General features: G+C 35.2%; 1 protein-coding gene across 3 annotated transcripts in view; it reads left to right on the top strand.

The window, feature by feature from the left end:
• The first annotated feature begins 3,980 nt into the window (after positions 1-3,980).
• The window catches only part of SMC2 (structural maintenance of chromosomes 2), a 51,835-nt gene continuing 28,676 nt past the window's right edge, over positions 3,981-27,139 (top strand). The window contains exons 1-14 of one of the 3 annotated variants that reach the window (XM_036239154.1): positions 3,981-4,112; positions 5,038-5,265; positions 5,864-6,013; positions 7,859-7,981; positions 9,004-9,042; positions 11,761-11,871; positions 12,050-12,094; positions 13,488-13,721; positions 13,928-14,077; positions 23,038-23,271; positions 24,327-24,486; positions 24,959-25,076; positions 25,694-25,832; positions 26,206-26,325. In XM_036239154.1, the coding sequence (XP_036095047.1) occupies positions 5,098-5,265; positions 5,864-6,013; positions 7,859-7,981; positions 9,004-9,042; positions 11,761-11,871; positions 12,050-12,094; positions 13,488-13,721; positions 13,928-14,077; positions 23,038-23,271; positions 24,327-24,486; positions 24,959-25,076; positions 25,694-25,832; positions 26,206-26,325 (1,791 nt within the window). In that variant the 5' untranslated portion in view covers positions 3,981-4,112; positions 5,038-5,097. Of the gene's footprint in view, positions 4,178-5,037; positions 5,266-5,863; positions 6,014-7,858; positions 7,982-9,003; positions 9,043-11,760; positions 11,872-12,049; positions 12,095-13,487; positions 13,722-13,927; positions 14,078-23,037; positions 23,272-24,326; positions 24,487-24,958; positions 25,077-25,693; positions 25,833-26,205; positions 26,326-27,139 lie in introns of all 3 variants that reach the window. The other 2 variants (XM_036239155.1, XM_036239156.1) reach the window with 2 other exon arrangements.

Below are 27,139 nucleotides of genomic sequence, written 5' to 3'. Positions count from 1 at the left end.
ATATATCATATATTTCAATATTTAGCCTTTCTCAAGTCTTTTTTTCCTTTTCTGAATCTATTATTTCTCTTTATCTTAATCAGAAAGCAGCAAATGAACCCACATGCTGAACCTGAAATGATCATCCCTCTTCTGTAATCCCTTAATCCTTTTTCCAATTCTTTTGTCTGAATTCTATTCCTATTGTGACATATCTAGCACAAAGTATACAATAAATATTCATTAAATAGTTTTGGGTTTCATAAAAACTGAGATGATAGTAAAAAGGAACCAATTTGTGGAAGATAAAGCAGACGTGTACAGATTTGAAATAAAAAGTAATAAGGGACCATGATGACAGGAGCAATGAAATGAACAGAACATTTGAGAAAGAGAAGCCAGTAACCATCACCATAAAGGAAGGTGTGTAGAAAAGCAGGAGAGAGAGGGGAGATGTGTAGCTTTGGCTATATCCCAGCATGGAAGTAATAAAAGCCAAGTAGAACAGGAAAAACTGAAAGAACAAATACGAAATAAGTAAGAGACTGGATTTTAAAAGTAATAAGTGAAAATATTTTAAGAGCCAGTGCCAGACTTCTTTCTCTGGGTTTTGTTGTTGTTGTTTGCTTTTGTTTGTTTTCAGAAAAGCAACTTCAAATGTGGAATGTGAGAATCTGAAAGAAAGGCTTGGCAGGAGCAAAACAAAGATTACTCAGGTCCTTCATAAAAAGTAAAGGAGAAGACCTCATCCAACATGGTTGACTGAAGTTCCCTTTATATACTCAAAGACATACTGGGTAAAATACAATTATTTTTATGCAAACCACATACCAAGCTCAATAGCAAAAATAAACAAACAACAAACTTGAAAATCTCAGTGCCAGAAACAAATGGAGCATTCAAAGAGCAGAAATTGATGCCATGTCGGCCCTCCAACACTTTATACTTGGCTCTTAGGCTCAAGAGCCAGTAGCTGGGTTTTAATGCTCAAGCACAAGGTCTTGAGCTTCAGTGAGGCAGAGGAGCTGGAAGTAGGCCCTTCGGTAGGTAAAACGTGGAGCCTTAAAGAACTGCTTGGGAAAGAGGCAAAGAAGCTTGTTCTTGCCCTGGGGCTTTGGATAGGAGAAAAAAAGACAAAAGGTATTTGTGAGAAATCAAAATCTGAGGCTTACAACTGATATAAATATACATTCTCTGCATAATTCAGGAGCCACAGCAGAAATAATCATTTACCAAGCCTTCGGGATCTTTAAGAGCCAAAGAACTCTGACAGATGCAAATATCCAACTGCTCTAAAGGTACTCACAACTCAGGGCATAAGAGATTCCCATAAACAATCCTATCCCAGAACAGCACCATGTGAGGAAATAAATCACTATGAATAAGAATCAGCAAATGTTGTAAACATAAGAGTTAGGAACGCAGAAACTGGAAATAATAGAAGTTCCCGAAAAAGAAGATAAAATATTTAACTTAAGAGGCAAAATAATAGAAATAATGAGAGTAAGGGGATTTCAAAAAGAACCAAACAGAACATCTAGCATTGAAAACAATAGTCATTGAAATGAAAATAAATAGGCCAACCAGATCCCATAAGTAAATGAATATAATCACCTCCTTTTCTAATTCTCATTTTAAATTATGTTCAACTTCATTTCTTTCCAAGATTCCTAGACAGGTTACACCCAGCATATTCAAAATATGCTGTTACTCAGTACAATTTTATAATTTGAATTTCATGTCATTACCAATTCATCCCTTGAAACCTGAAATTAATCTCTCAGCAAAATGAATCAAACTTTCCTTATTGTTGAAGTCATTTTTTCTTTTGTCCTAAATTCTAGGGAAAGAAGATTCATCCAGGTTCCTAGAAGAGCTATGTTAGGACTCCAAAGATAGAAAAGTGCACCAGGAAAAGAGACTCCCTGCCAACACCTAAGAACAGAAGACCTAGTTCCCACTCAATGATCTTAATGATATCCTTGCTGGTGCTGCTGCCTTGCACATAAGGTCTAAGACCCCACTAGAATGCCAGAGTTGAAGCTTTCAAAAGCTTTTTAATCCATGGTGATAAAACAAGAACAATGTTCTACTTATACTACATCTACCCTACAGTTTACCTTTACTTCCTCCCCAGTTTAGGGAGCGGATATCAGTAGCTTTGTGCCTTAGTCTTCTCTACTTCCCTGTGATCTCAGGAGACAGAATTGTAAGTCAGCCATTCATGATTTCTTCAAGTCTATCTGTACTAACAATTCCTTAAGTGTTTCTGGAATGCGCTAAAAGTGATATAAATCTTTCCCTTTATAAGCAATTTTCATTTTAATTAGTACTTTTAGTGGGAGTAGTTAGATGTATATATTATAGTAACTACCCAGATGTCTTTATCCAGCAAAAGTACATTTGCATGTTTTCATCCATTTATCTTAAATGTCACCTAGTTATTAATCTATTAATAAGTGCAAAGGCTAATGTGTTTTAACACTTGTTTTCACCCTAAAGAATTATTTTACAACTTAATAAAATCCACATTAGTTTGTTGGCAAATTAAAATTATTTATTCACAGTGATGAAAGGGACATAGCTGAAAATAAATGTATTAAATAGAATCAATACAAGTGAACAGCTATGGAATGTAGGGGATGCAGGAATTCAGGTAGACAAAGGTAACTCCTTAAATTAATGTCAGGCCTGTAGTGACTGCCATTATGGGAGGGGTAGGATATGAGAATAAACACATTTTCTTAAAAAAAAAAAAATTACGCTGTTAGGTAAAGAATTTCAAAACACTGGCACGTTCTTTGTAAAGACTAGTGTTGAATACTGCAGTCATTCCGGGGACAAGAAAGGAACTTTATACATATGGCCTAAAATAGTATACCGCCCGCACCATCTTTCTATACATAACCTAGGACAGGACCACACTGCACTCTGAACCCAAGCTCTTCAAAATTCATTAGTATTAATGTGCTCAACTAAGTAAACTGGCCTTTTATTTATTTTTTTAAGGGAAGAACACACAGTAATAAATCACAGGATCTGTTGTTGGTAGCAATGGATTCTGTATATGAACAGTACTACGAAATGAGGGTACGCGCGGTCTGGAGCTAGACTGCTTAGGAACACATGCCAGCTTCTCAACTTGCTACGTGGAATAGCTGCTTAACTTTTGTGACTCAGTTTGCTCATGTATAAAATGAGAACAGTATTACGAATTTCAAAGGGTCGCTTCAAGGATTTTAAGAAGCTCTTGAAACCCAAGACTGGCACACAGCACTCAAGAACGATTAGCTGTTGTAAGGTGTCTTAAAAAAAAAAAAAAAGTCTCTGAAACGTTAGTTCTGCCATTGTCTATGATTACTTTTTCAGTGGAAGGAGGGGAACACCTATTTGTCCAGCAGGTACTGCCCGCCCAACACAATTTCTCCTCTGGGCTCGGCACAGCTCTTGGCTGCGAGCGTACGCGTCCGGCGCCGACCGGCCGCTGGGGATGAAAAGGGCCGCCAGGGTCCGTGGCCGGCGGGGAGCGGGGCCAGGACGCGACTCGAGTCCTCAGAAGGCCGGCGCTTCCTCAGCCCCATCGAGGCGCACCTTCCATTTCTGAGGAATCTAAGCCAACCCGGGGAGATTACAAGACTTCCAGCATCCCTGCCTCCATCACTCTGAGACAACAGCAACCGGCACCACACAGTTCCCTCCAGGCCCAGGAGAAGGCGGGGTCTCCGGGACGCGGCCCGCAGCATGATGGGACCTGAAGTGGGGCGGGGACTGCGGAGCGGGAGGCCCCTGGGCTGAGGTGCGGGGCTGCCCGAGGTGTGCCGGATGTCAGTCTCAACATAGGCTACCTATTCCTTTAGTCTTTAAGCCCGAAAAGTCGCATCCCCGGAGCTGCTATTGACGCGACCCACTTTACTATCTTCCTGTCACTTTGATTGTGCTATAGAGGAGAAAAATGTAATCTTTAAGCCAGGCATCTCCTAGGCACTAGTTAATGAACTAGGCAGTGAAGGTGGGGTCCTTTGCTCGCGCCGAAATTCAAAGGTATAAATATTTCCGGCCGTGATGCAGAACCCGGAGTGAGGGTTTTATCCGCTATGGTAGAGTTCGCCTCGTAGTGCCCGAAGCTGGGCAAGGTGAGCCACTTTCTGACCAGGGAGAACTTTTGGGGCGCCTCAAGCCCAGGCAGCCGGACGCAGCGGTGAGGCGGGTGCATGCGCGCGACTGGTTGGGCCTAACCTGGCGTTCCTGGCGGGAGATAGGGGCAGTGGGGCGGGAGGGGTAGTAGCAAGAAGGGACCGCAGACGAAAATTAGTCCTAAAGGGTTTCTGGCAGAATGACTAGTTCCTGCCCAGCCTTGGGCTGGGGCGAGGAACTGTTAACGAGAAAGCCTGGCAAAGCGAGGGAACAGCCTGAGTGACAGCCAGAGGCAGAAGGATATGAGATTCATAATTTAATAGATATTTACTAACACCACCCCCACCTCCGCACGCCCTCGAGTCAGGCACTGTTTGGGCACACAGCAATGGACATAGGCGAAGATCCTTAAGTAACTTACATTATGACAGATTGGGTAGACAAATAAGTACTGTTCAGATTACTAAATTCTATGAAGGAAAAAAAGAAGAGTAAAGGGATGGGTAAAGGTGCTCTTTTATATATGGTAGTCAGAAAGGACTACAGTAAGGTGACATTTGAGCAGAGACGTGAGTGTAGTAAAGGAGAGTGGACCGTGCCAGTATCTGGGAGAAGTATGTTATGGATAAAAGGAATGGGATGTGAAATATTAAGTAGTCTGTTAGCTAGAGTATTATAACGATGGAAGAGAAGCTTGGGAAAATAAGTAGTTGACTTCCAGATTGAATTAATAGTTTAACTCCCAGGTTCCGACTAACTTTTGTATGTTTTTAATTTGGAGGAAGACATCTTTACATCAGATGTAAAGATGGCTTGGCAGGTTTTATTTCTATCGAGCTGTCATTCCTGTGTTTTAGTTGTTTACATTCATTATGGTTCCAGGTTTACATTCCATTTATGTGTTATTATTTATGTTTTCTACAGATCTATTTTGTGGCCTATTAGAGTCCTAGCAAAGGTTTACTGTCCAAGTCATCAGTGAAAATGCATATTAAGTCAATCGTTCTTGAGGGATTCAAGTCCTATGCTCAGAGGACTGAAGTCAATGGTTTCGATCCCCTCTTCAATGCTATCACTGGTTTAAATGGCAGCGGGAAATCTAACATATTGGACTCCATTTGCTTTTTGCTGGGCATCTCCAACCTGTCTCAGGTAAAGTGTAAACTTTCTGATTCATGTGAATTTAATTTTGGGAAACTTAAAGGGAATCCTATTGAACTAGGAAACTCGCCAATATTTACATTTTTTACTTTACGTGAATTACCTTATACTTCACTTTAAAAGTAGGTATTATTACTCCATTTTTATGGTGAGAAAATAGAAACTTGGAAGGGTTGCCTAAGGTTCGTCTTATTTTGGAGCAGCATTCACACTCAGTCATTCTTACTTTAAGGCAGTCTCATTCCAGAGTCTGTATTCTCCTCTGCCTGTGTTACAGGGCCTTTTCATGATCTGCGAATGGAATTGGATAACAGTGAAATTCTTAGCTACTATCTACCCTTAACTCTTTTAAATGAACTTCTGTTAAAGGAGTAGAAAACAATTCAATTCAGGGTTGAAAAAGTCCTATGGAAAAAGACATTCATTTCAGGTTGTTGCCCATTTTCCTCACCTGTGAATGCAACTGCCTGTCTTTGGCTACTGGAAGGATAATATATGTGAATGATTTTCCAACAACAAGAAACCTATTTTTTGTGCCATTTTGTGCAGCATGGAGTTTTGTAATTGATGAGCTTTTCTTTTCTTTTAGGTTCGGGCTTCTAATTTACAAGATTTAGTTTATAAAAATGGTCAGGCTGGTATTACCAAAGCCTCAGTCTCAATCACCTTTGACAATTCTGACAAAAAGCAAAGTCCTTTAGGATTTGAGGTCCATGATGAAATTACAGTAACAAGGCAGGTGAGTGGCTACTAAATGGTTGGATACCTAAAAACTTGCATATCTGATATATTTTTTGGTGCTATGTCTTTGCTACAGAGAGAAAGTTTATGAGCAAAATTAATGCATTAAATACTGACTAGATTCCTTAATATCTTCCTTATGTTAAAATTTTGGTCACGCAAATTTTACCATTTACCAAGAGCATTGAAAGGGATCTGAAAAGTCATCTATCATTATAGGCACTCAACCATGCCTAAATCTTGAACCATATTTGAATCCTCTCTGTGTGGGGAACACCTACCAGTACTTGGGATCTTGCTATCTTCTGAGGTAATTCATTTTGTTTATGAATAGGTCTAATTAGAAAGCTTTTCATATAAATTGAGCTAAAGTGTTGTCTGCATGTTTTACACATTAATCCTAGTTCTCTTGAAAGCACTAAGAGGAAATCTAATTTATTCTATATTTCAATATTTAAATGTTCTTTAAATCTAAGTGTTTTATAAGCCATATATTTCTGGGTCTCTCAACTAATATTTAGTTGTTTCTAGCTTCTTTACTTGTTTGATCACTTCGAATATGAATTTGTTCCAGTTCTTTATATCTTTTTTTTTTTTCCTTAATGCACAGTGCCTAAAATTCCATGTACCAAAATTGGTGCAGTTAGGTCAGGATTAAGTGGAATTGTGACTTCTTTCTACTTCTTTTTTTCCTCAATATACTCTATGAATTCATATCTAATTTACTTAAAATTGCACTTTTTAAAATGTGTGTTACTAGCCAAGTTACTACCATTTCTGTATGTAAGCAGGTTTTTGGAACTAATGCATTTGTCCCTTAAAATTTTTTTTTTATAGTCAGTGTTTTCAGTTTGTCAAAGTTTTATTTTTAAAAATTCTGATTCCCATTTACTCTCTATCTTAGCATTGTATAACTTACAGATTTCCTTGTATTTTAATGAAAGCCTTAGTAAAAAAAAAAAAAAAAAAAAAAAAAAAACTCGGTTTGGACAGAATTCTGTTCTTTGTCATTAAGCATCCATCAAATAACCACCCTTAAGGAATTTTCTGTAAGGCTGAAATCTCTGTCCTCATGTGGTCCTTATGCCTATGTCTTCACCAAAATTTTTAACCAATATACTTGGTTAAATTACTTTTGGGTAAAATAGGTCTGTTCAAGAATATTAATAGATGATCTATCAGCCTAATAATCCTGTCAGGAAAAGAATTAATGTTTATTCAAGATTTATCAAGTACCTGAAACATGCTGGACATTCTTAAATGCCCTGGAAAATATAGATAGAAAGATTGAGAAACAGATCTGTCTTTAGGATCTCAAAGGGGGTAAGACAGTCACGTCCAATAAATGACAATGTAAGTGCTATAGTAGAGTTTAAACAAGCTGTTGTCTGATATAAGTTGTCCTTAATGAACCCATGCCGAAGCTCCACAATTCCTCTTTTTCTTTTAAGTATTTGCACGTCATGAGTAAAAGGTGGAGGAAAAGGGGTTAACCTCTGAGTGTGGAAAAGTTGTAGAAAGAGGGCGATGAGGGATAGAGAATATGTACACATACTAGACACTAAGCTAGAAGAGACCTTAGAGACTCAATCCAATGCAGGGACCTTAGGAGGCTTGTGTGCAATTATCTAACAAGCTAGTAAAAATCCCTGGATTAGAAACCAATTGTCCTGACTTAATCTTGTGTTCTTTTTCACCATGTCCCACTTCCTCTACTGTTTGCTAAGATTGGCTTTACCATTATTTGGACAGAACAAACACATGTGAGATAATGTATTTTGGAATTTATCATCTTAGCTCATAATGTATGTGTTTATATCTTTTAAAATATTTACCTTTTTAGGTGGTTATTGGTGGCAGAAATAAATATTTAATCAATGGAGTAAATGCAAACAATACCAGAGTTCAAGATCTATTTTGTTCTGTTGGCCTTAATGTTAACAACCCTCACTTTCTCATCATGCAGGTAATTTTGTTTTCTTTTTAGATTTTTCTTTTTTTATGTACAGTTTTGCTGGTGTTTGGGCACTTGTTAAGAAATGCAGGATAGTTATTTGTACTGGTGTATTCTAGCATGTTGTAAACATTTGAATTTTGTAGAACATCTAGAAGTAATTTTCATTTTACTTTGTTACTATAAGAACAATACCTGCTAACTGTAAAAAAATTTTTAAGTTATATCCTTTCAAAGTATTGTATTAATGTATTTTATTACTGTAAATATGTATTAAATTTTAAATAACTTTCTTTTTTAGAGACTTATTCAAATGAAACATAAGGGTAATGTTATTTTGCCCTTATATTATCTCACTTGACCCATCCAGCTATCCTTTGAGAAAGTCATAGCAAAGTTAATGGCAGGATCTCGATGAGACAAATAAAATTATTTTCACTACATCACAGCCTCAAAGCTGAAAATTTACTTTAAATGAAACTAAATCTGAAGTAATATGATTTTCTGAGAGTTGGGTAGCAGGGTTTTGGGGAGTTTTATTTGTTTTTTGGGGGGGTACTAAGTAATTTGATGGTTTTCTGGCATTTAAGGAAAACATTTTACTGTTCTAATTTTGAGACCTAGAAGTGTGCATTCTGATTCTAGAAATTACCTTGGAGGGCTGTCATTCAAAAAAAAAAAAATCAAGAAATGTTTAATATGCTAAAATTTATTGATATAACCCATCTGTTTTAGAATTGGAGACTTCTACATCATTAGTATTAACTTTCAGAAATATAGTCTGAATTAACTTTGTATCATTTAATAACTTGTAATTGATATCACTGTTAAGAAAGGGAATAGCAAAATTCTAGAATTATAAGATACCTTTAGTCTCAAATAAAAGAAACATCTCTCTTTCATGTAGGTAGAAGGAAGAATTCCCAAAAGATCAATATATTAGTATATAATAACTTCAGTGCAAATAAACCTGTATGCTTTTAGGTTGTTTTCTGTAATTTGTTATTATAGTAAATTTGCCATTTCATTTTCAGGGCCGAATCACAAAAGTATTGAATATGAAACCTCCAGAGGTAAGAGTACTACTTATGAATAGTAAAAATAATAATAGATACTGTTTTAATCTTCTAAATAATCAATTTTTTAAACAACTTTTTTTTTTTCATTAAAATTCTTGGAAACATTTAAGAATGATTAATAAAGAAAGTACTTTTTTTAAATGTTTGACACTGTGCCTAGTATTTCATTGTTATATTTTTTAGTTTTATAACATAACCCTTATGAGCCTTAGTTTTTTAATCCATAAATTGAAGGATTTAATCCTTTTGAGGATTAAATGAGGATATATGTATAAGAAAAGTGAAGGGACACTATTAAGCAGATTTTTTAAAATTGTTTTTTTAATTGAAATAAAGTCAACATATTAGTTTCAGGTATATAACATAATGATTCAATATATGCATGTGTTGCAAAATGATCACCACAATAAGTCTAGTTAACATCACCACACAGTTGCAACTAAGAACTTTTAAGATTTACTCTTAGCAACTTTCAAACATACAATACAATATTATTAACTATAGTCGCCATGCTGTACATTACATCCCTAGGACTTATTTATTTTATAACTGGAACTTTATACTTCTGACCACAGATTTTACCCACTTCCAGTCCCCACCTCTGGCAACCATCAGTGTTCTCTTTATCTATGAATTCGTTTTTGTTTGCTTTTTGAGAAAAAATACAAGATTACGTGGTATTTTTCTTTCCCTATCTGACTGACTTTGGCATAATGCCCTTAAGGTCCATCCATGTTGTTACAAATGGCAAGATTTCCTTCTTTTTTTTATGGCTGAATTATGTTCCTTTGTATACATAGACAGGCATACCTCGGAGATATTGCAGATTTGATTCCAGATCACCACAATAAAGCTAATCATAATCTTTTTGCTGGCAAAGGGTCTTGCAGAATTTGTAAAAAACGCAACATCTGCAAAGCACAGTAAAGCAAAGTGCAATAAAATAAGGTGTACTTGTATACCACATTTTCTTTATCCATCAATTTAGGTGGTTTTCATGTTTTGGCTTTTGTAAATAATGCTGTAGTGAATATGAGGGTGCAGATACCTTTTCAAGTTAGTGTCTGTTTCCTTCAGATAAATACCCAGAAATAAAATTGCTGGATCATATCATAGTTCTATTTTTAATTTTTTGAGGAACCTCCAAACTGTGTTTTCTGTCGTGGATGTACCAATTACAATCCCACCATTATTGCACAAGGGTTCCCCCTTTTTCCACATCCTTGCCAATACTTATCTTGTCTTTTTGATAATAGCTATCCTAACAGGTGTGAGATTATATCTTATTGGGATTTTGATTTACATTTTCCTGATGATTAGTGATGTTGAGCACCTTGTCATGTACGTGTTGGCCATCTGTATGTCTTCTGTGGGAAAATCTCTATTCATATCCTCTGCCTGTTTTTGAATTTTGTTGTTTGTTTTCTGTTGAGTTTGTCATGTATTTGGATATTAACACTATATCAGATACTTGAGTTACAAATATTTTCTCCCATTTCATAGGTTGTCTTTTCATTTTTGTTAATGATTTCTTTTGCTGTGCAGAAGTTTTTTTAATTTGATGTAGTCCTTCCTGCTTGTTTTTGCTTTTGTTGCTTTTGGTGTCAAATCCAAAAAATCATCACTAAGACGGATGTCAGGGAGCTTACCGCCTATGTTTTCTAGGAGTTGTATGTGCCCAATATTAAAAGAAATTTTGACTGTACAAAGCAACCTTTCTCAACTGGTGTTTTCATTGTCAGAGTTAAGTCCTATAGAAAAACCTACAGAAAAAGGTTCGAGTGAAATTAATTCATGCATATGATAAATTGCTTAGGGCATTTTCTCTCGGAGCTCCCTTGAGAAGAGTTGGTATGAAGGAATGAACGTTTTATAGAAACACAGGCTCTTTAGTTATTTCTTTCTATTGAGAAGAGCTAATAAGATTAATTGATGATATCGGTCTAGTTTGAATGTGGGGCATCCTTATTTTCTTTAACATCTTGAGGGAAAACTCCTAATTTGAAATCTGCCAAATACATAGAAATCAAAGTGGTTTCCAGAAAAATAATCCTCTTGAGATAGGGTTTATGGTGAATAGGAACTTCTAAAAAGGGATTGCTGCAAAATTGCCTCTCTTATAAAATTATATTTGATTAATAATTGCCTTCTTCAGAGTGCCTTTCATATGAGTTATTTTGTTTAATGCTCAATAATGCTATGAGGTATTATCAGTATTCTGGATGAAGAAACTGAGGCACGGAGAAAATTAAAAACGTACTTAAGTTATTAAAGCATGTGTTGTGGTTGGGATGCAGATGTAATGCCATGCTTTATCCTTGTAGTCTAAAAATGGCTGAAGTCTTACTTGGGACAATTTAAATCTCTAAAATGAAAGCTGGATGGTGTTAGCCTTGCCTTTTTTAAAACTTGTATTTGAAGGAAAAGAGGAGTGAGGAATTACTGGCTTCAATTTTAAAAGAAATATACTCTGGAACTTTAGTGTAGCATAAAGTTTGATGTTAAAATTGAAGTGAAGGCCAGAAATATTTCTTGAATGTTAGTGTTACAGCTAACTGTGCATTTTGCATACTTAACTTTTATGGTCCATTAGGGCCATTATTTTGGTAAGGTGCTTAGTGAGGCCAAGGCTTTGAATGATATACTTAATGTAAATTCCAGTGAGACTCATTGTCTCAGAGTCTTAAAACATTAATGGCATTGTCTTTCTAGATTCTGTCCATGATAGAAGAAGCAGCTGGAACCAGGATGTATGAATATAAAAAAATTGCTGCCCAGAAAACTATAGAAAAAAAGGAGGCTAAGCTGAAAGAAATTAAGACGGTAATTAAATTTATATAAGAAATTTTTAAAGCGTAGTTTTGCATTTAAAATTTCTCTGCTGTAAAGAGGGAAATCCTGCCCCTCCCCAGTTCTGTTTTCCAGTCATGCCACTTCTCCTTTTTAAATTTTTTAATGGTAATTTACAGACTGAAAATTTTGATTTTCTTTTATTTTCCAGATACTTGAAGAAGAGATTACTCCAACCATTCAAAAATTAAAAGAGGTATATACTGTGTATGTGAGGACAGCAAGCTAGAATGTCTCTCACAATTGGTGATGTATCCAAGATCATGCACATAGGGATGAAATGTGTACCATTTATTAGAAATTATTTTCTGGGATGAGATAATGAGTTAGAGTTGGTCCCCTATACTCAGCCTTCTGCTCATAGAGGACATGTACTTCATATCTATTAAGTCATAATTTTGGAGGTTGCTCTTCATTATCTCAGATAATGATATGCTAGATTTGAATACTTTGTTGAAGAGAATAAGTCTAGATTTTTTTGGATAATTAGAATTGAAGAGAACAACATTTCTTAAAGATGCAGCAGTCTTAGTAAACCTTGTTGGTAGAGTGAATAACTTCTACATTACTAGGGGCTATCTATCACTACAATTACTACTTCTAAGGCAATTGGTTAGTGAAAGGTGTTAAAAAAGATAATTAGATTTTCCCTAACCTTTGCAGCTACTGATATCATAATCAATGTTTCAGTGAAAGAACGCATTTATAGCACATTGTTTTCAAAGTTGTACATTTAGGAATTTGTTAAAATTCTGATTCAAATCTGATCCTTCTCAAAGCTGTCTTCTGAATTAATATAGTAGCATAAGTGTTATTGGATAAACTCAAAAAGTCTAATCTTGAAGGTACTCCTTTATGTATAGTTTAGTCGAAAACAGTAGTTCACAAGTTTAAACCTAGATCTCATACATGATTTTGCCAAATTCTTTCTAAATCTGACAACAGATTTAGGTCTTGTCATTTTAGGAGAGGTCATTTAACTACTCTGAATTTCTTTATCTGCAAATTAAGAATTTTAATTGTTATTTTTGTTTGCCCTAGTGAGTCTTTATGGAAATCAATTTAGTTATGTGTGAGTAAATACTTGAATGAATGTTGGGTAGTCATTTTGGTAATACATATACTTTGTGCTATGCTATTTTATATAAGGTACTTGAGCATCTGCAGACTTCAGTATCCTCCACAGAGGGCCCTGGAACAGATGTCCCACAGAGGCAGAGGGATGACCGTACTATTAAAATGCATTTAATTGTGTATCATTGGTGGTCATATAGGTTGTATTTATAGACCTCTTACTACTTTCAGTCTTTGTACCTTATATCCACCTTTCTTTGGTAATCCCAATTGCCTGATTATATATTAGAAGAAATAGCTACATAAGATTCACTAGAGCTGTTATAACGCTACCTTAATAATCCAGAGTTCTAATGGTAAAGTTTTCTAAAATTTATAATCCATGATCACTTAGTCTCAGACAAAATCTGTTATGTAATGGGAGATTGTATACATGTTGCTGTAGTTTGATTCTTTCCAAATTTGTTTGAAGCTTTTAGTTTTGAGCTATGCTTTCTTGGTAATTTCTCTTTCAGGAAAGATCTTCCTACTTGGAGTACCAAAAAGTAATGAGAGAAATAGAACATTTGAGTCGTTTATATATCGCTTATCAGTTTTTGCTGGCCGAAGATACCAAAGAACGCTCAGCTGAGGAATTAAAAGAAATGCAGGATAAAGTTGTAAAGCTTCAAGAGGAATTGTGTGAGAATGATAAAAAAATAAAAGCACTTAGTCAAGAAATAGAAGAGTTGGAAAAAAGAAAAGATAAGGTCAGACATTTATGTTAGAATAGATAATATGCTCTGTAAAAACATTAAATTGTGAACAGTATGATTCTATTGGGCATTGTCCTTCATATTGATTTGTTAATCTTAAAAGTATGACAATAAAATAGCTTGTAAAAAATAATTCATACAAGAAAATGACATGAACATAATTTAAATATGTTGATTCAATTGGGTACATCTGATTATAGGAAACTGGAGGTATACTTCGATCTTTAGAAGATGCTCTTGCAGAAGCTCAGCGAGTTAATACTAAATCTCAAAGTGCCTTTGATCTCAAGAAGAAAAATCTGACAAGTGAAGAGAATAAACGCAAAGAGCTAGAAAAAAATATGATTGAGGTAAGCAAATAATCTCATTAGTAGACATGTATCTAATTCCAGTAATATTTATTGAGTGTCTGCTATGGATCGAGTGTAGTTGTTTGGGCTGGGTGTGTAGCCAAAGGACAAAATGACAAAAATGGACAAAATGCCTTGTGGGTCTTCATTCCAGTGAGGGAAATGATAAAAAAAAAATCATGATGATAATCAAAATATATAGTATGTTCTACAGTGGTACCTGATATAGAGAAAAAATAAAGCAAGAGAGAGGATTAGGAAACGGTTACGGTTTAGGCTTTTAAATTGGGTAGCTACTGAAGTTTTCACTGAGAGGGCGTATTCCATTAAAGACCCAAAGGAGGTCAGAGAACCATGTAGCTAAATTGGGAGTCTGTGGGGAAAGGTGGTCCAGGCAAAAAATCTTCTCCTAGTCAATAGGTTGCCCCAATGCTTAGAGTATTGGAAAAGCAAGGACATTGGTGTAGTTGGTTAGCACTAAATAGTAGGAATGCAGAATGATTATGGGATGTAAGATTGCATGTGATTTTACAAGGCAATGTGAAGGATTTTGACCTTTATTCCCAGTAACATGGGAAACCACTAGAGTTGGTTGAGCAGAAGCATGACATTTTTTTATATTTAATAGGACTGTTTTTGTTGGTATTTTTTAAAATTTTTCAATTACAGTCAACGTACAGTATTATATTAGTTTTAGGTGTATAGCTTAGTCATTAGACATTTATATAACTTACAAAGTATTCAACCTGGTAAGTCTATTACCCGTCTGATATCATACATATTTATAATATTGACTGTATTCCCTATGCTGTACTCTACATTCCTATGACTTTTTATAACTGCCAATTTGTACTTCTTACTTCCCATTTTTCACCCACCCTCCTATCTGCCAACTATCAACATGTTCTCTGTATCTATGAATCTGTTTCTGTTTGCTTATTTTCTTTTTAGATTCCACATGTAAGTGAAATCATATGGCATTTGTCTTTTTCTGCCTTATTTAACTTAGCATAACACCCTCTAGGTCCATCCACATCACAAATGGCAAGATTTCATTCTTTTTTATGGCTGAGAAATATTCCGTTGTAAATATGTCCTACCACTTCTTTATCTAGTCGTCTATCAATGCTTCCATATCTTGGCTATTGTAAATAACGCTCCCGTGAACATAGGGATGCATATGTCTTTCTGAATTAGTGATTTGGATTTCTTCGAATAAATACCCAGAAGTTGGATTTCTGGGTCAAAGGGTAGTTCTATTTTTTATTTTTTTGAGGAACCTTCATACTGCTTTCTGTTATTTCTATGATTTACTGTTCCATCAACAGTGCAGTAGGGTTGCCTTTTTTTCACATCCTCTCCAGTAACTTATTTGTTCATTTATTGTTGATAGCCATTTTGACAGGTGTGAGGTGATACCTCATTGTGGTTTTAGTTTGCATTTCCCTGATGATTAGTGATGTTTAGCATCTTTCATATCTCTATTGGCCATCTGTATGTCCTTTTTGGAGAAATGTCTGTTTTGGTCCTATGTCCATATTTTAATTGGATTCTTTGTTTTTTTGATGTTGTTTGAGTTCCTTATATATTTTGAATATTAATCTGTATTGGATGTATCATTGCCAAATATCTTCTCCTAGTCAATAGGTTGTCTTTGTTTCGTTGATGGTTTCCTTTGCTGTGCAAAAATACTTTAGTTTGATGTAGTCCCATTTGTTTTTTTCTTCTCTTTCCCTTGCTCAAGGAGACATATCCAAAAAAATACTTCAAAAAAAAAAAAAAGTACTAAGAGTAATGTCAGAGAGTATACCATCTGCTTTCTTATATGAGATTTATGGTCTGGGATCTTATATTTATAAGTTTTTAATCCATTTTGAGTTTATTCCTGTATGTAGTATAAGAAAGTGATTTAGGTTCATTTTTTGTATATATCTGTCACAGTTTTATCAACACTATTTATTGAAGAGACTGACTACCCTATTGTATATTCTTGCCTTATTTGCTATAGATTAATTGACCATTTAAGCATGGGTTTATTTCTGAGCTCTCTATTCTGTTTCATTAATTCCATGTGTCCCTTTTTATACCAGTAATGTGCTGTTTAGAATTCTATAGCCTTGTAGTGTAGTTTGATATCAGGTTATGTGATACCTCCAACTTGGTTCTTAAGATTGCATTGACTATTTGATGTCTTTTGTGGTTCTATATACATTTTAGGATTATTTGTTCTAGTTATGTGAAAAATGCCAGTGGTATTTTGATAGGAATCGCCTTGAATCTGTAGATTGCTTTGGGTAGTATAGACATTTTAATGATATTAATTCTTCCTATCCATGAACATGGTACATCCCTTCATTTATTTTATTTTCAGTTTCTTTCTTGTCATAGTTTTCTAAATATAGGCCTTTTATCTCAGTTAAATTTATTACTTTATTTTGATGCAGTTGTAATTGGGATTCTGTTCTTAATTTCTCTTTCTAATAGTTTATTATTGGTATATAAAAATGCAACCGGTTTCTGAATATTAATTTTTTATCTTGCTACTTTACTGAACTTATCATTCTAATAGTTTTTTTGAGAGAATCTTTAGGGTATGTCATCTACAAATAATGACAGTTTTACTGGCTAAGACTTCTAATACTGTCTTGTATAAAAGTGGTGAGTTGGATAAAAGAGTGAGCATCTTTGTCTTGTCACTGATCTTAGAGGAAAAAAATGTCAGCTTTTCACCATTGAGCATGATGTCAGCTGTGGGTTTGTCAAAGATATGACCTTTATTATGTTGAAGTTTGTTCTCTGTTCCCACTATGCTGAGAGTTTTTATCATAAATGGCTGTTGGATTATGTCAACTTTTTTTGCTGCATTTATTGATCACGATCATATAATTTTTATCCTTCATTTTATGTGGTGTATCGTGAGATTGATTTGTGGATATTGAAACAGCCTTGTATCCAGGAATAAATCCCACTTGGATGATGGTATATCATCTTTTTAATACGTTGCTGAATTCAGTTTGCTCATGTGCTCTTGAGGATTTTTGCATGTATATTCATCAAGGATATCAGCCTCTGATTTTTTTTTTTTAGGTAGTGTCTTTAGTTTTGGTATCACTGATGCTGGCCTCATAAAATGAGTTTACAAGCCTTCTCTCCTCAATTTTTTGAAATATTTATTTATTCTTCTTTTAATGTGTGGTAAAATTCACCTGTGAAGCCATCTGGTCTGGCACATTTGTAGAGACGTTTATGATTATTGATTTGATTTCATTAGTAGTTATTAGTCTGCTCAGAACTGTTTCTTCCAGATCGAAACTTGAAACATTACATTTCTAGAAATTTATCCATTTCTTCCAAGGTGTCCCAGTTTGTTGGCAGATAATAGTTTGTAGTATTTTCTTATAATCCTTTGTATTTCTGTGGTATCACCTTCACTTCTCTTTTATTTCTAATTTTATTTGGGTTCTCTTTTTTTCTTAATCAGTCTGGCTAAAGGTTTATAAATTTTGTTTATCTTTTCAAAGAACTAGTTCTTGGCTTCATTGATCTTTTGTATTGTTTTTTAAGACTTATTTATTTCCACTCTGATCTGTATTATTTTTTCCTTCTACATTTTTGGCTTTGTTTGCTATTCTTTTTCTAGTTCCTTTAGATGTAAGATTGGCTTATTTGACATTTTTCCTGTTTCTTGAGGTAGGCCTGTATTACTGTGAATTTCCCTCTTAGGACCACTTTCACTGTGTCCCATAGATATGGGGTTGTTGTGTTTTTATTTTCATTTGTCTCAAGGTATCTTTTGATTTCTTATTCGATCTCATTATTGACCTATTTATTTCATAGCATGTTTATTTACCCTTCATGTGTTTTTCCGTTTTTTTCTTATAATTGATTTCTAGTTCCATACCATTATGATATGAGAAGATGCTCGATAAGGCTTCAGTCTTCTTAAATTTATTGAGACTTATTTTCCGGTCTAATATGTGGTTTAGCCCAAAAAATGTTCCATGTTCACTTGATTAGAATGTATATTCCGCTACTCTTGGGTGAAATGCTCCAATAATATCAACTAAACACATCTGGTCTAATGCATCATTTAAGGCCGCTGTTTTCTTGTTGATTTTCTACCTAGGTGATCTATTCATTGATGTCAGTGAGTTAGTTGTTCAAAGCCCTCTTCTATTACCATATTACTGCCAATCTCTTCCTTTACGTCCATCAATATTTGCTTTATATATTTAGGTGCTCCTCTCTTGAGTGCATAGATAGATGTTCACAAGAGTTATGTCCTCTTGTTGGATTGATCCCTTTATCATCATGAAATACCCTTTGTCTCGTGTAACAACCTTTGTTTTAAATCCTATTTTGTCTCATATAAATATTGCTATTCCAACCATTTTTTTTTTTTAAATTTCTATTTGCATGAAATCTTTTTCCATCCCTTTGAGTCTGTATGTGTCTTTCAATCTTAAATGGATCTCTTGTGGGCAGCATATATATGAGTCTTTTTTTAAATCCATTCAGCTACCTTGTCTTTTGATTGAGCATTTAGTCCATTTACATTTAAAGTAATTGGATGAGTATGTAGTTATTGCTATTCTGTTATTCATATTTCTTATCTTTTATTTTTCTTCCTAAAGACGTCCCTTTAACATTTCTTATAATACTGGTTTGGTGGTGATGAACTCGTTTAGTTTTTTCTTGTCTGGGAAGCTCATTTTCTGTTCTTCGATTCTAAATGATAGCCTTGCTGATTAGAATAATCTTGGTTGTAGGTCCTTGCTTTTCATCACTTTGAATATTTTCTACCAGTTCCTTCTGGCCTGCAAAATTTCTGTTGAGAAATGAGTTCACAGTCTTATGGAAGCTCCCTTGTAGGTTCTTTAACTTTTGGCATTTTACTCGTAATGTGTCTTGGTGTGGGCCTCTGGGGGTTCAACTTTTGAGGGACTCTCAGCACTTCCTGGACTTGTATGTCTATTTTCCTTCACCAGGTTAGGGAATTTTTCAGTCATTATTTCTTCAAATAGTTTTTGAAGCCCTTGCTTTCTCTCTTCTTCTGGTCCTCTTGTATATGAATGTTGTTATGCCTGATATTGTTGCAGAGGCCCCTTAAACCATCTTTATTTTTTAAAATACTTTTTTTTTTTCTCCTTTTCCAGTTGGGTGTTTTCTACTACCTCGTAGTCCAGATCACTGATTTCAGTCCTGTGCTTCATCTGATCAGCTGTTAATCCCTCTGATGTAGTCTTCACTTAAGTTATTGTAGTCTTCATTTCTGACTGGTTATGTTTTTTTGTATCCCTTTGTTGAAATTATCACTGAATTTATTAATTCTTCCCATAAGTTCATTGACCATCCTTATAATCAGTGTTTCGAACTCAATCTGGTAGATTACTTATCTCAGTTTTGTTATTTAAAAAGAGTTTTGTCCTGTTCTTTTATTTGGGACGTTTCTTTGTATCTTCATTATGACTGCCTCCTTGTGTTTGTGTCTGTATATTAGGTAGATCTATGTGTCCTGGTCTTGGCAGAGTGCTTTTCTGTAGTGGCTGTCCTGTAGGATCCATTGGTGCAGTTTGTCTGGTCACCTGAGCTGTGTGTTCCAGGGATGTCCCTTGTATGATTGTTGTGCCCTCCTGTTGTAGTTGAACCTTGATTACTATTGGCACGTCAGTTGGGATTGACCCTCAGGCTGAAAGTGAGGACTGGCCATGACCTTGGAAAGAGCTGTTGTGTACGGGCTGATTTCACAGAGCAGAAATTAATTTAGTGGGGTTCTAATGCCAGCCAAGTGCATTCTTCAGGTATGTCATTTGTGGAGTTGGTTGCATGGTGCTCTGGTATGGTCTGAAGCCGGCCCTGGGTATGCTAGTTCTGGAGCCTCTTTGGAGGGGCTCTGATGCTGTTCAAGGTCAGCCACTGCTTGTGCCTGTCTTGGGCCATTTCGTAGGAGCTACAGGTGATCCACTGTTGGTTGAACCTTGTACTGAGTTTGGAGGCGTTTAGGAGAGACTGTTCTGTATACTAGCTGTCCTCCACTGGTTTGGTACCTTTTGCTGGGCACCATGATGTGCAGGGTTTGTGGCTGTTTAGTTGAGGCTACATGCCAAGCTAAGACTGGCAACTGCTTATGCCAGGCTTGGGGCTACCTGATAGGATTTACAATGCAAGTTGAGGCCAGTTGCCGCTTCTGCCAGGTTTGGGGTAGTTAAGCAAGAAGTGCAGGGCACACTGGGGCTTGTTTGGGATTTGTGGACCTTTGAGAGATTTTAGAAAACTGCAGCACAATTCAAGGCAGGCTGCTTGTGTGAGGAGATGCTGGAAGGGGTTCTGCTGAGTGGGTGAGTTGAGTGGGGCAAATGTAGAACTTGGATTTGGCGCCCACCTGCACTGGACCGGCTGGGTTTGGGGGAGAGCTCAATAATGGAACAGTATCACCTGCCAGCACTTCCATGTCAGAGAGAACTGTCCAGACGCATGCCTTTCCAGCCTTGCTCTGAAGCTAGTCAATTTAGTTCCTCCTTATATGTCTCTGGTGGTTTTCAAGCTGCTGCCTCTGCTCTGGAGCTCAGAGCTAGTGAATTTGTGAGCAACTGCTTTAAGACCTGCAGTGCCTAGGTCTTCAGCACCCCCTCTATCTCAATAGGAGGCATTCCATGCATGCTGCTTTTAACATCCAGATGTTATAGGAACTCTTTTTCTGGCACTGGAGCCCTGGGCTAGAGAGCATACTTGTGAGGCTTGGACCCCTTGCTCCTCAGGTAGGACTTGCACAAACCAGAAATCCTTCTCCGTTCTTAATCACCACACCTTGGGTGTGGGACCTGCCTTTCTGTGTGTTTGCCTCTCCTACTAGTCTCAGTGTGGTTGCTGCTTTATAATGTTAGTTATAGGACTTTTATTCAGCCAGTCTTCAGGTAGTTCTCAATGATGATTGTTCTATAATTTAGTTGTAATTTTGATGTGGTTGTAGGAGGAGGTGAACACAGTGTTAACCTCTCTATCATCTTGACCAGAAGACTCCTATTCTTGTTTTGAGGCTAAAGAAGGAAGAAGCTTGTCCAGGTGATAACCCTTAGATAAATGAATAGAAGTGGGTATACTGAGAAAAGTTGTGGGATTTTGTGTGTATTTTAAGAGTTAGTCCAACAAGATAGACCTTGGAGATTGGTCAAATATAAAAGAAGAGACTCAAGGAAAACTCCAGAGTTTTGTCTTTGACAGTTGAAGAAATGATTACCATGAGTTGAGTGGAGAATAGGAAGAAGTGCACCGTGAACCTAATGGGCTTGAGGTGCCTGTTAGACATCTAAATAGAGATGTTGATTAGATAGTTGAAATATTGAATCCCAGTTAGAAATAAAAATCAAAACACAAATGTAGGCGCACACCCGGGCTAGTGCTCAGACTTCTTCTATATGCACTCGTTTCATCTTAAGTGATGATCCCTTCTAGCCCTAAATACCATCTATGTGTTGATACCTTTCAAATCTGTAATTAGCCTCTTAATTCTAGACTCAGTTATCTAGCTACTTGACATTTTTTCATGGATGACTAACAAAGTCTAAAACTTAACATATCCAAAGTAGAACTCTTAAATTTTCTCCACCTACCCAAACCTGCCTGAAATACTAAATTTTTCTCGTAATGTCAGTAAAGGGTACCAGTGTTAAACTATGTTGTGCCCAGAAGTCCCAGAATCCTATATTTCCCCTTTTCTCTCAAATTCCATATCTAACTCCATCAGCAAATTTGTTGACTTTAAAATATCTAGAATTTAGCTACCTTTCATCACTTCCCTCACAGCTAACCTGGTATAAACCATCACCTCTCATGAGGGGATACTGCAAAAATGTCCCTTTTGGTTGCCCTATGCTCTATGGTCTGTTCTGTATAAAAGCAAAAATATAAATTGGATCACATCACTTTTATGCTTAAAATCCTTCAATGGTTTCAAAGTCACATGTATAATTAAATCCAAAGTCTTTACAATGGCTTACATGACCCTACATGATGTGATTCCTGGCTCCTTCTTGACACTTGTTACTGCTCTAACCACTGTGCCTCAAACACTGAAGCATATTCCTTAGATCTTGCCAAGTATACTGTCCCCCTAGTATTAGCATGGTCCTTGTATTTCATTTAGTTTTCTGCTCAAAATGTTATCACAAAAGGGTCTTCTCTCATCATTCTTTTTAAAAGTAGTAGTCCCCATCATTTTCCATCCCTTTACTTTGCTTTATTTGCTTAATATGTTTTCTGCCCTAAAGTATAGGCTCCCTGAGGAGCCTGTGTCCTTAATATCCAGAACAACCCCTGGTACATAGTAAACATCTAATAAATATTTAATGAATTGTGAATTAACCAAGTGGGCCAATATTTGTTCATGCTCATGTAAACAAATAGCTAGACTGTGTGTGTGTGCATGTGCATGTGTGCTGGTATCTTGCATAATGCTAGATATCTGGTTAATGTAACTTAAAAGATGTTAAGTAATGCTGTCTCTATATTTATTTACTCAAATTTTATAGCCCTTAATAGTTTATAAAAATATTTTCATCTACATGCTCCTAATCCTAAAACCTCTATTTTAAATTTGGTGTTGGATGGCTATTATTTCAAATTTTTAGATTTAGAAACTGATTTTTAGTTTCAAGTGCTTTGTTTACATTTGCAATGATGTTTTACCTCATTATCTCCCAGATTCAACTATAACATGAAATGAAAGCATTTCTGGTAGGATAAGAGGCACAATTTATCCTAAAAACAGAGGTAATTTCAAAATGGGAATAAAATATTTAAAGTTAGAGTGGTTATTTTTATTACCATGCCCACTTCAAATTGCTATCAAATTTGATGACATGTATATATGTGTATAAGACATATGCATATATGTGTATAAGAAAATGGATGTTTTTCCTACATTATAATACTTTTCAATCTGAATCTCTTACTACCTAAAGGATTCTAAAACTTTAGCAGCAAAGGAAAAAGAGGTTAAAAAGATAACAGATGGGCTGAACACCCTTCAAGAAGCAAGTAATAAAGATGCTGAAGCTTTAGCCGCTGCGCAGCAGCACTTCAATGCTGTCTCTGCTGGCCTGTCCAGTAATGAAGATGGAGCAGAAGCAACTCTTGCTGGTCAAATGATGGCCTGTAAAAATGACATAAGTAAAGCTCAGACAGAAGCAAAACAGGTAAATACAGACATTAAGCACTATGTGATTGTCTTTTTTTTTTTTTTTTTGATGTTTTTATTGACATTATAAAGTTCAAGTCCTAACCATTAACAGGAAAACAAAAGTCCTCTTCATTTCTCCCATGCACCCCCCCCATTCCATTCTTTTGTTTCCTTAACCTTGATTTAATAATCTTCAAAAGCTTGTCAGACTATTATAGTGGTTTAGATAGTTGTTCAATTTAAAGTCCTGTGAATGCAAGGGTTTTGATGGCAGAAAGAAAAATATACACACATTTTTTTTAAAGGAAGACTCATTTAAAAAATATATACAGACGTGTTTGTATATTAATAATTGTAGTCAACGTTTTCATTACATATTTGCAACTTTTTCATTTAAAGATGGTGATCACAAATTATTGTAAAAAGTCAATAGCAAAAAAACTTTTAAGTCATCTCAGTTTTCCTGTAACCTTATGTTGTATTGAGAAAAGTCCACTATTATTCAGGGTTGGAGGATATAGCCATATAGATCTTAGCATACTAGCTTATGGTTATAAGGAACAGTACTCAATTATATAGCATATAAATATCAGACTCCTAGCATTTAAATTTCTCTGTCAATTTAGCTTCCCTTTTCTATATTATATTATATCTCATTGCTCAATACAGTTTCTCCACTGTTAGGTTGTATTTGTATTTACTTCCACTTCTAAGTGGAAAGAAAGAGAACTAGAGTTGGGATTTGTACTTTTCAGTAGTGTTTGTAATTTAATGAGCTAATGACAATTATTCTTCGATACAGTTTTTGAGCTACTGTCATATTTTATAAATATTAAAAATACGAACTTCTGTTGCAAATTATCTAAACATGTTAGGCGTATATTAGTTGATACTGTGAGTAGTTTTTTGAGGAGAAAATACTGGAAGATCATTGTTCTTTTGAAATATTAACCCAAGTGACCAAACTATTACATTTTCAAGCCTGGTGTCTCTTAAACCAATCTGAATCTGTAGCCATTTAATCACTTGTACTGTCTGCCTCATACAGTCTGTTTCTTTTTTCTATTACAGGCTCAGATGAAGTTGAAGCATGCCCAACAAGAATTAAAGACTAAACAAGCTGAAGTTAAGAAGATGGATAGTGGCTACAGGAAGGATCAAGAAGCTTTAGAGGCCGTGAAGAAACTTGAAGAAAAACTTGAAGCTGAAATGAAAAAGTTAAATTATGAAGGTTTGCCTTTAAAGACATGATATTAAATCATTAGGAGGTAGCAATTATTGGTAGAGACTAATTTATATAAAGTAAATTGCAAATAAAAATTTGTAAATATTTCACAAAAATATCTAATAAGCCATCACTTCGAATTTTTGAAAACTCACTCCTGAGAATTTCCGGCTTCAGACTCTCTGAAGTGCCACTTGAAAACTCAAAAATGTTATATGTATATTTTTACATTAGTAAGCATTCAATTCATGTGTGGTTTCTTGAAATGAAAATTATATTTGTCAGAAATAATGTCTACTTGACACTTGATAGGAATTTGAATGTTAAGCATGCTTTTTATTTAATACTTATCAGAAATTTACATTTTGCTTCTAGAAATGCTTTGGAAATAGAGGTTACTAATAATTTCCTTAAAACAGTAGAGCGTTTCAATTTCTAAAACTTGGTTTCAATTTACTCATGATTTACTACTGTTCAGAAAACAAGGAGGAAAGCCTTCTGGAAAAGCGAAGGCAGCTATCTCGAGATATCAGTAGATTGAAAGAAACATATGAAGCTCTCTTGGCCAGATTTCCCAACCTTCAATTTGCCTACAGGTACGAGATTTAAATCTTGAATTTTAACACAGTAATAACCAAGATATATTTAATCTGGAAGGCAATCTGCAAATTTCACGGATATTAAGATTTTTGTATGACAATTATTTGTAAACTACTTTACCTTAAATGATATTTTTTCCTTAAATGGTTATTGAAATGTTTCAAATGTGGGTAGGGGAAACTCTTGTGAAACTTAATGGCTGCTAATGTACCTAATCTTAAATTAAGAACAAAACGAGGGGAATTTAATCCCAGTCCACAGTTTTTAAAAGTTATTCTCCCATTAATGTAAAATATCTACATTAACATTTTACAGTGTTTTACTACATGGGTTTTTTTCATTGACTACTTAAGGAAATACATGTATTATAAAGATTAGAAAGTCAAAGTTCTCTTTGTTACATTGACAATAATATACTGAAAGATATTTTGATTGATTTACAGACAATAGCTGGCTAGTCATCTGGGGCATGTTAAAATTTTTGTTTTGTCAAAACTATATGATTCTTCTGCTTTCAATATAATGTGTTGTCAGAGCACTTGAGTAGTAACATACATACAACTTTTTCTATTTTCTTATCTAAAATTAATTTTTGTCAACTTTTCCATTTTAGGGATCCAGAGAGGAACTGGAATAGAAATTGTGTGAAAGGACTTGTTGCTTCTCTGATTAGTGTGAAAGACACCTCTGCAACCACAGCTTTAGAATTGGTGGCTGGAGAACGACTCTACAATGTTGTAGTAGACACAGAGGTAAGTTGATTTTGGTAAAGTAAATTTATAATTGCTGTCCAGCTTGAAAGTCATGTGCTGCTAGAAAAACTGGGTACTTTCTCAATGTTTTAAGCTTTTCCTGAGGTTACTTATCCTTACAAGAAGGTAAAACTATTCAGTTAATGACTTATATTATTGATTATATTATGTTTGATTAGCTGTATTCCAGAGGAAGTCTCATGTTTACTCAGAAATCCAGAATGCGTGTTATCAATCTTCAACTTTTGATTGTTCAAGATAGGAGGCACTAAACATTTATTTTTGGATTTCTAAATGTGTACTCTCTCAATTCGAATATTTCTGTCATCATTAATAATATGTATTTTTTTATTTCAAATGCACAATGTTTTAGGTTACTGGAAAAAAGCTACTAGAAAAGGGGGAATTGAAGCGTCGATACACTATAATTCCACTCAATAAAATTTCAGCCTCACGTATAGCTCCAGAAACTCTGAGGATTGCTCAGAATCTTGTAAGTCTTGTTTATATATTTTAGCTGCATCTTACCTTTTTTTTTTAACTAGAGGACATTAATTTGGGAGGACATAATCATAGGCAAACCATAAAATTTTATTGTTATTGTGTTTTAAAAAATTAAGATAAAAAAATAGGGTTGGTATTTATGAAATTAGATGGAAATAGAATAGAAATGTTGGAAGGCTAAAACTGCCTTTGATATTTCAGAGTTGTATTAGCATCTCTTTAATTAAGTCAAGTCACATGGCTACCTGATAGTAGTAAATACAGTCACTCGCCCCATAAAGACGTTTCAGTTAATAAAGGACCATATATAAAGCCTTGTTCCTATACCATTATAATGGAGCTAAAAATTCTTATAGCCTAGTGAAGTCCTAGCCTTAGTAATATCATAGCGCAATACTTACATACAAATAATTACCTCGTGTTATAGTTTCCTGTAGTATGTCATACAGTAACATGCAATACAGGTTTGTGGCCTAGAAGTGTAGGGAAACAATTTGTGACCCCAAAATAAGTCTATTTGGCATAAGAATTATTTTAGACTGGTTAATTTTAAGAAACTGCAGACCTGAGAAGCTCTGTAAACCCTTTTATTACACAGATATCTAAGCCAAGAACCAATAAGGGTAAAAAGGAAAATTATTTTTACCTCTTACAGATTAATAGTCTGTACCATACAGCCTAGGTATGTAGGCTGTCTGCCTTCTACATTTGTGTAAGTACACCCTATGATGTTCATACAACAACGAAATCACCTAATGATACATTTCTCAGAATATAATTGATGTCATTAAGCAACTCTTGAC

This window comes from Rousettus aegyptiacus, unplaced genomic scaffold (assembly GCF_014176215.1).
Source record: "Rousettus aegyptiacus isolate mRouAeg1 unplaced genomic scaffold, mRouAeg1.p scaffold_m13_p_3, whole genome shotgun sequence".
NCBI classification, from domain to species: Eukaryota; Metazoa; Chordata; class Mammalia; order Chiroptera; family Pteropodidae; genus Rousettus; species Rousettus aegyptiacus.
This window is presented reverse-complemented; position numbering and strand designations above follow the sequence as displayed.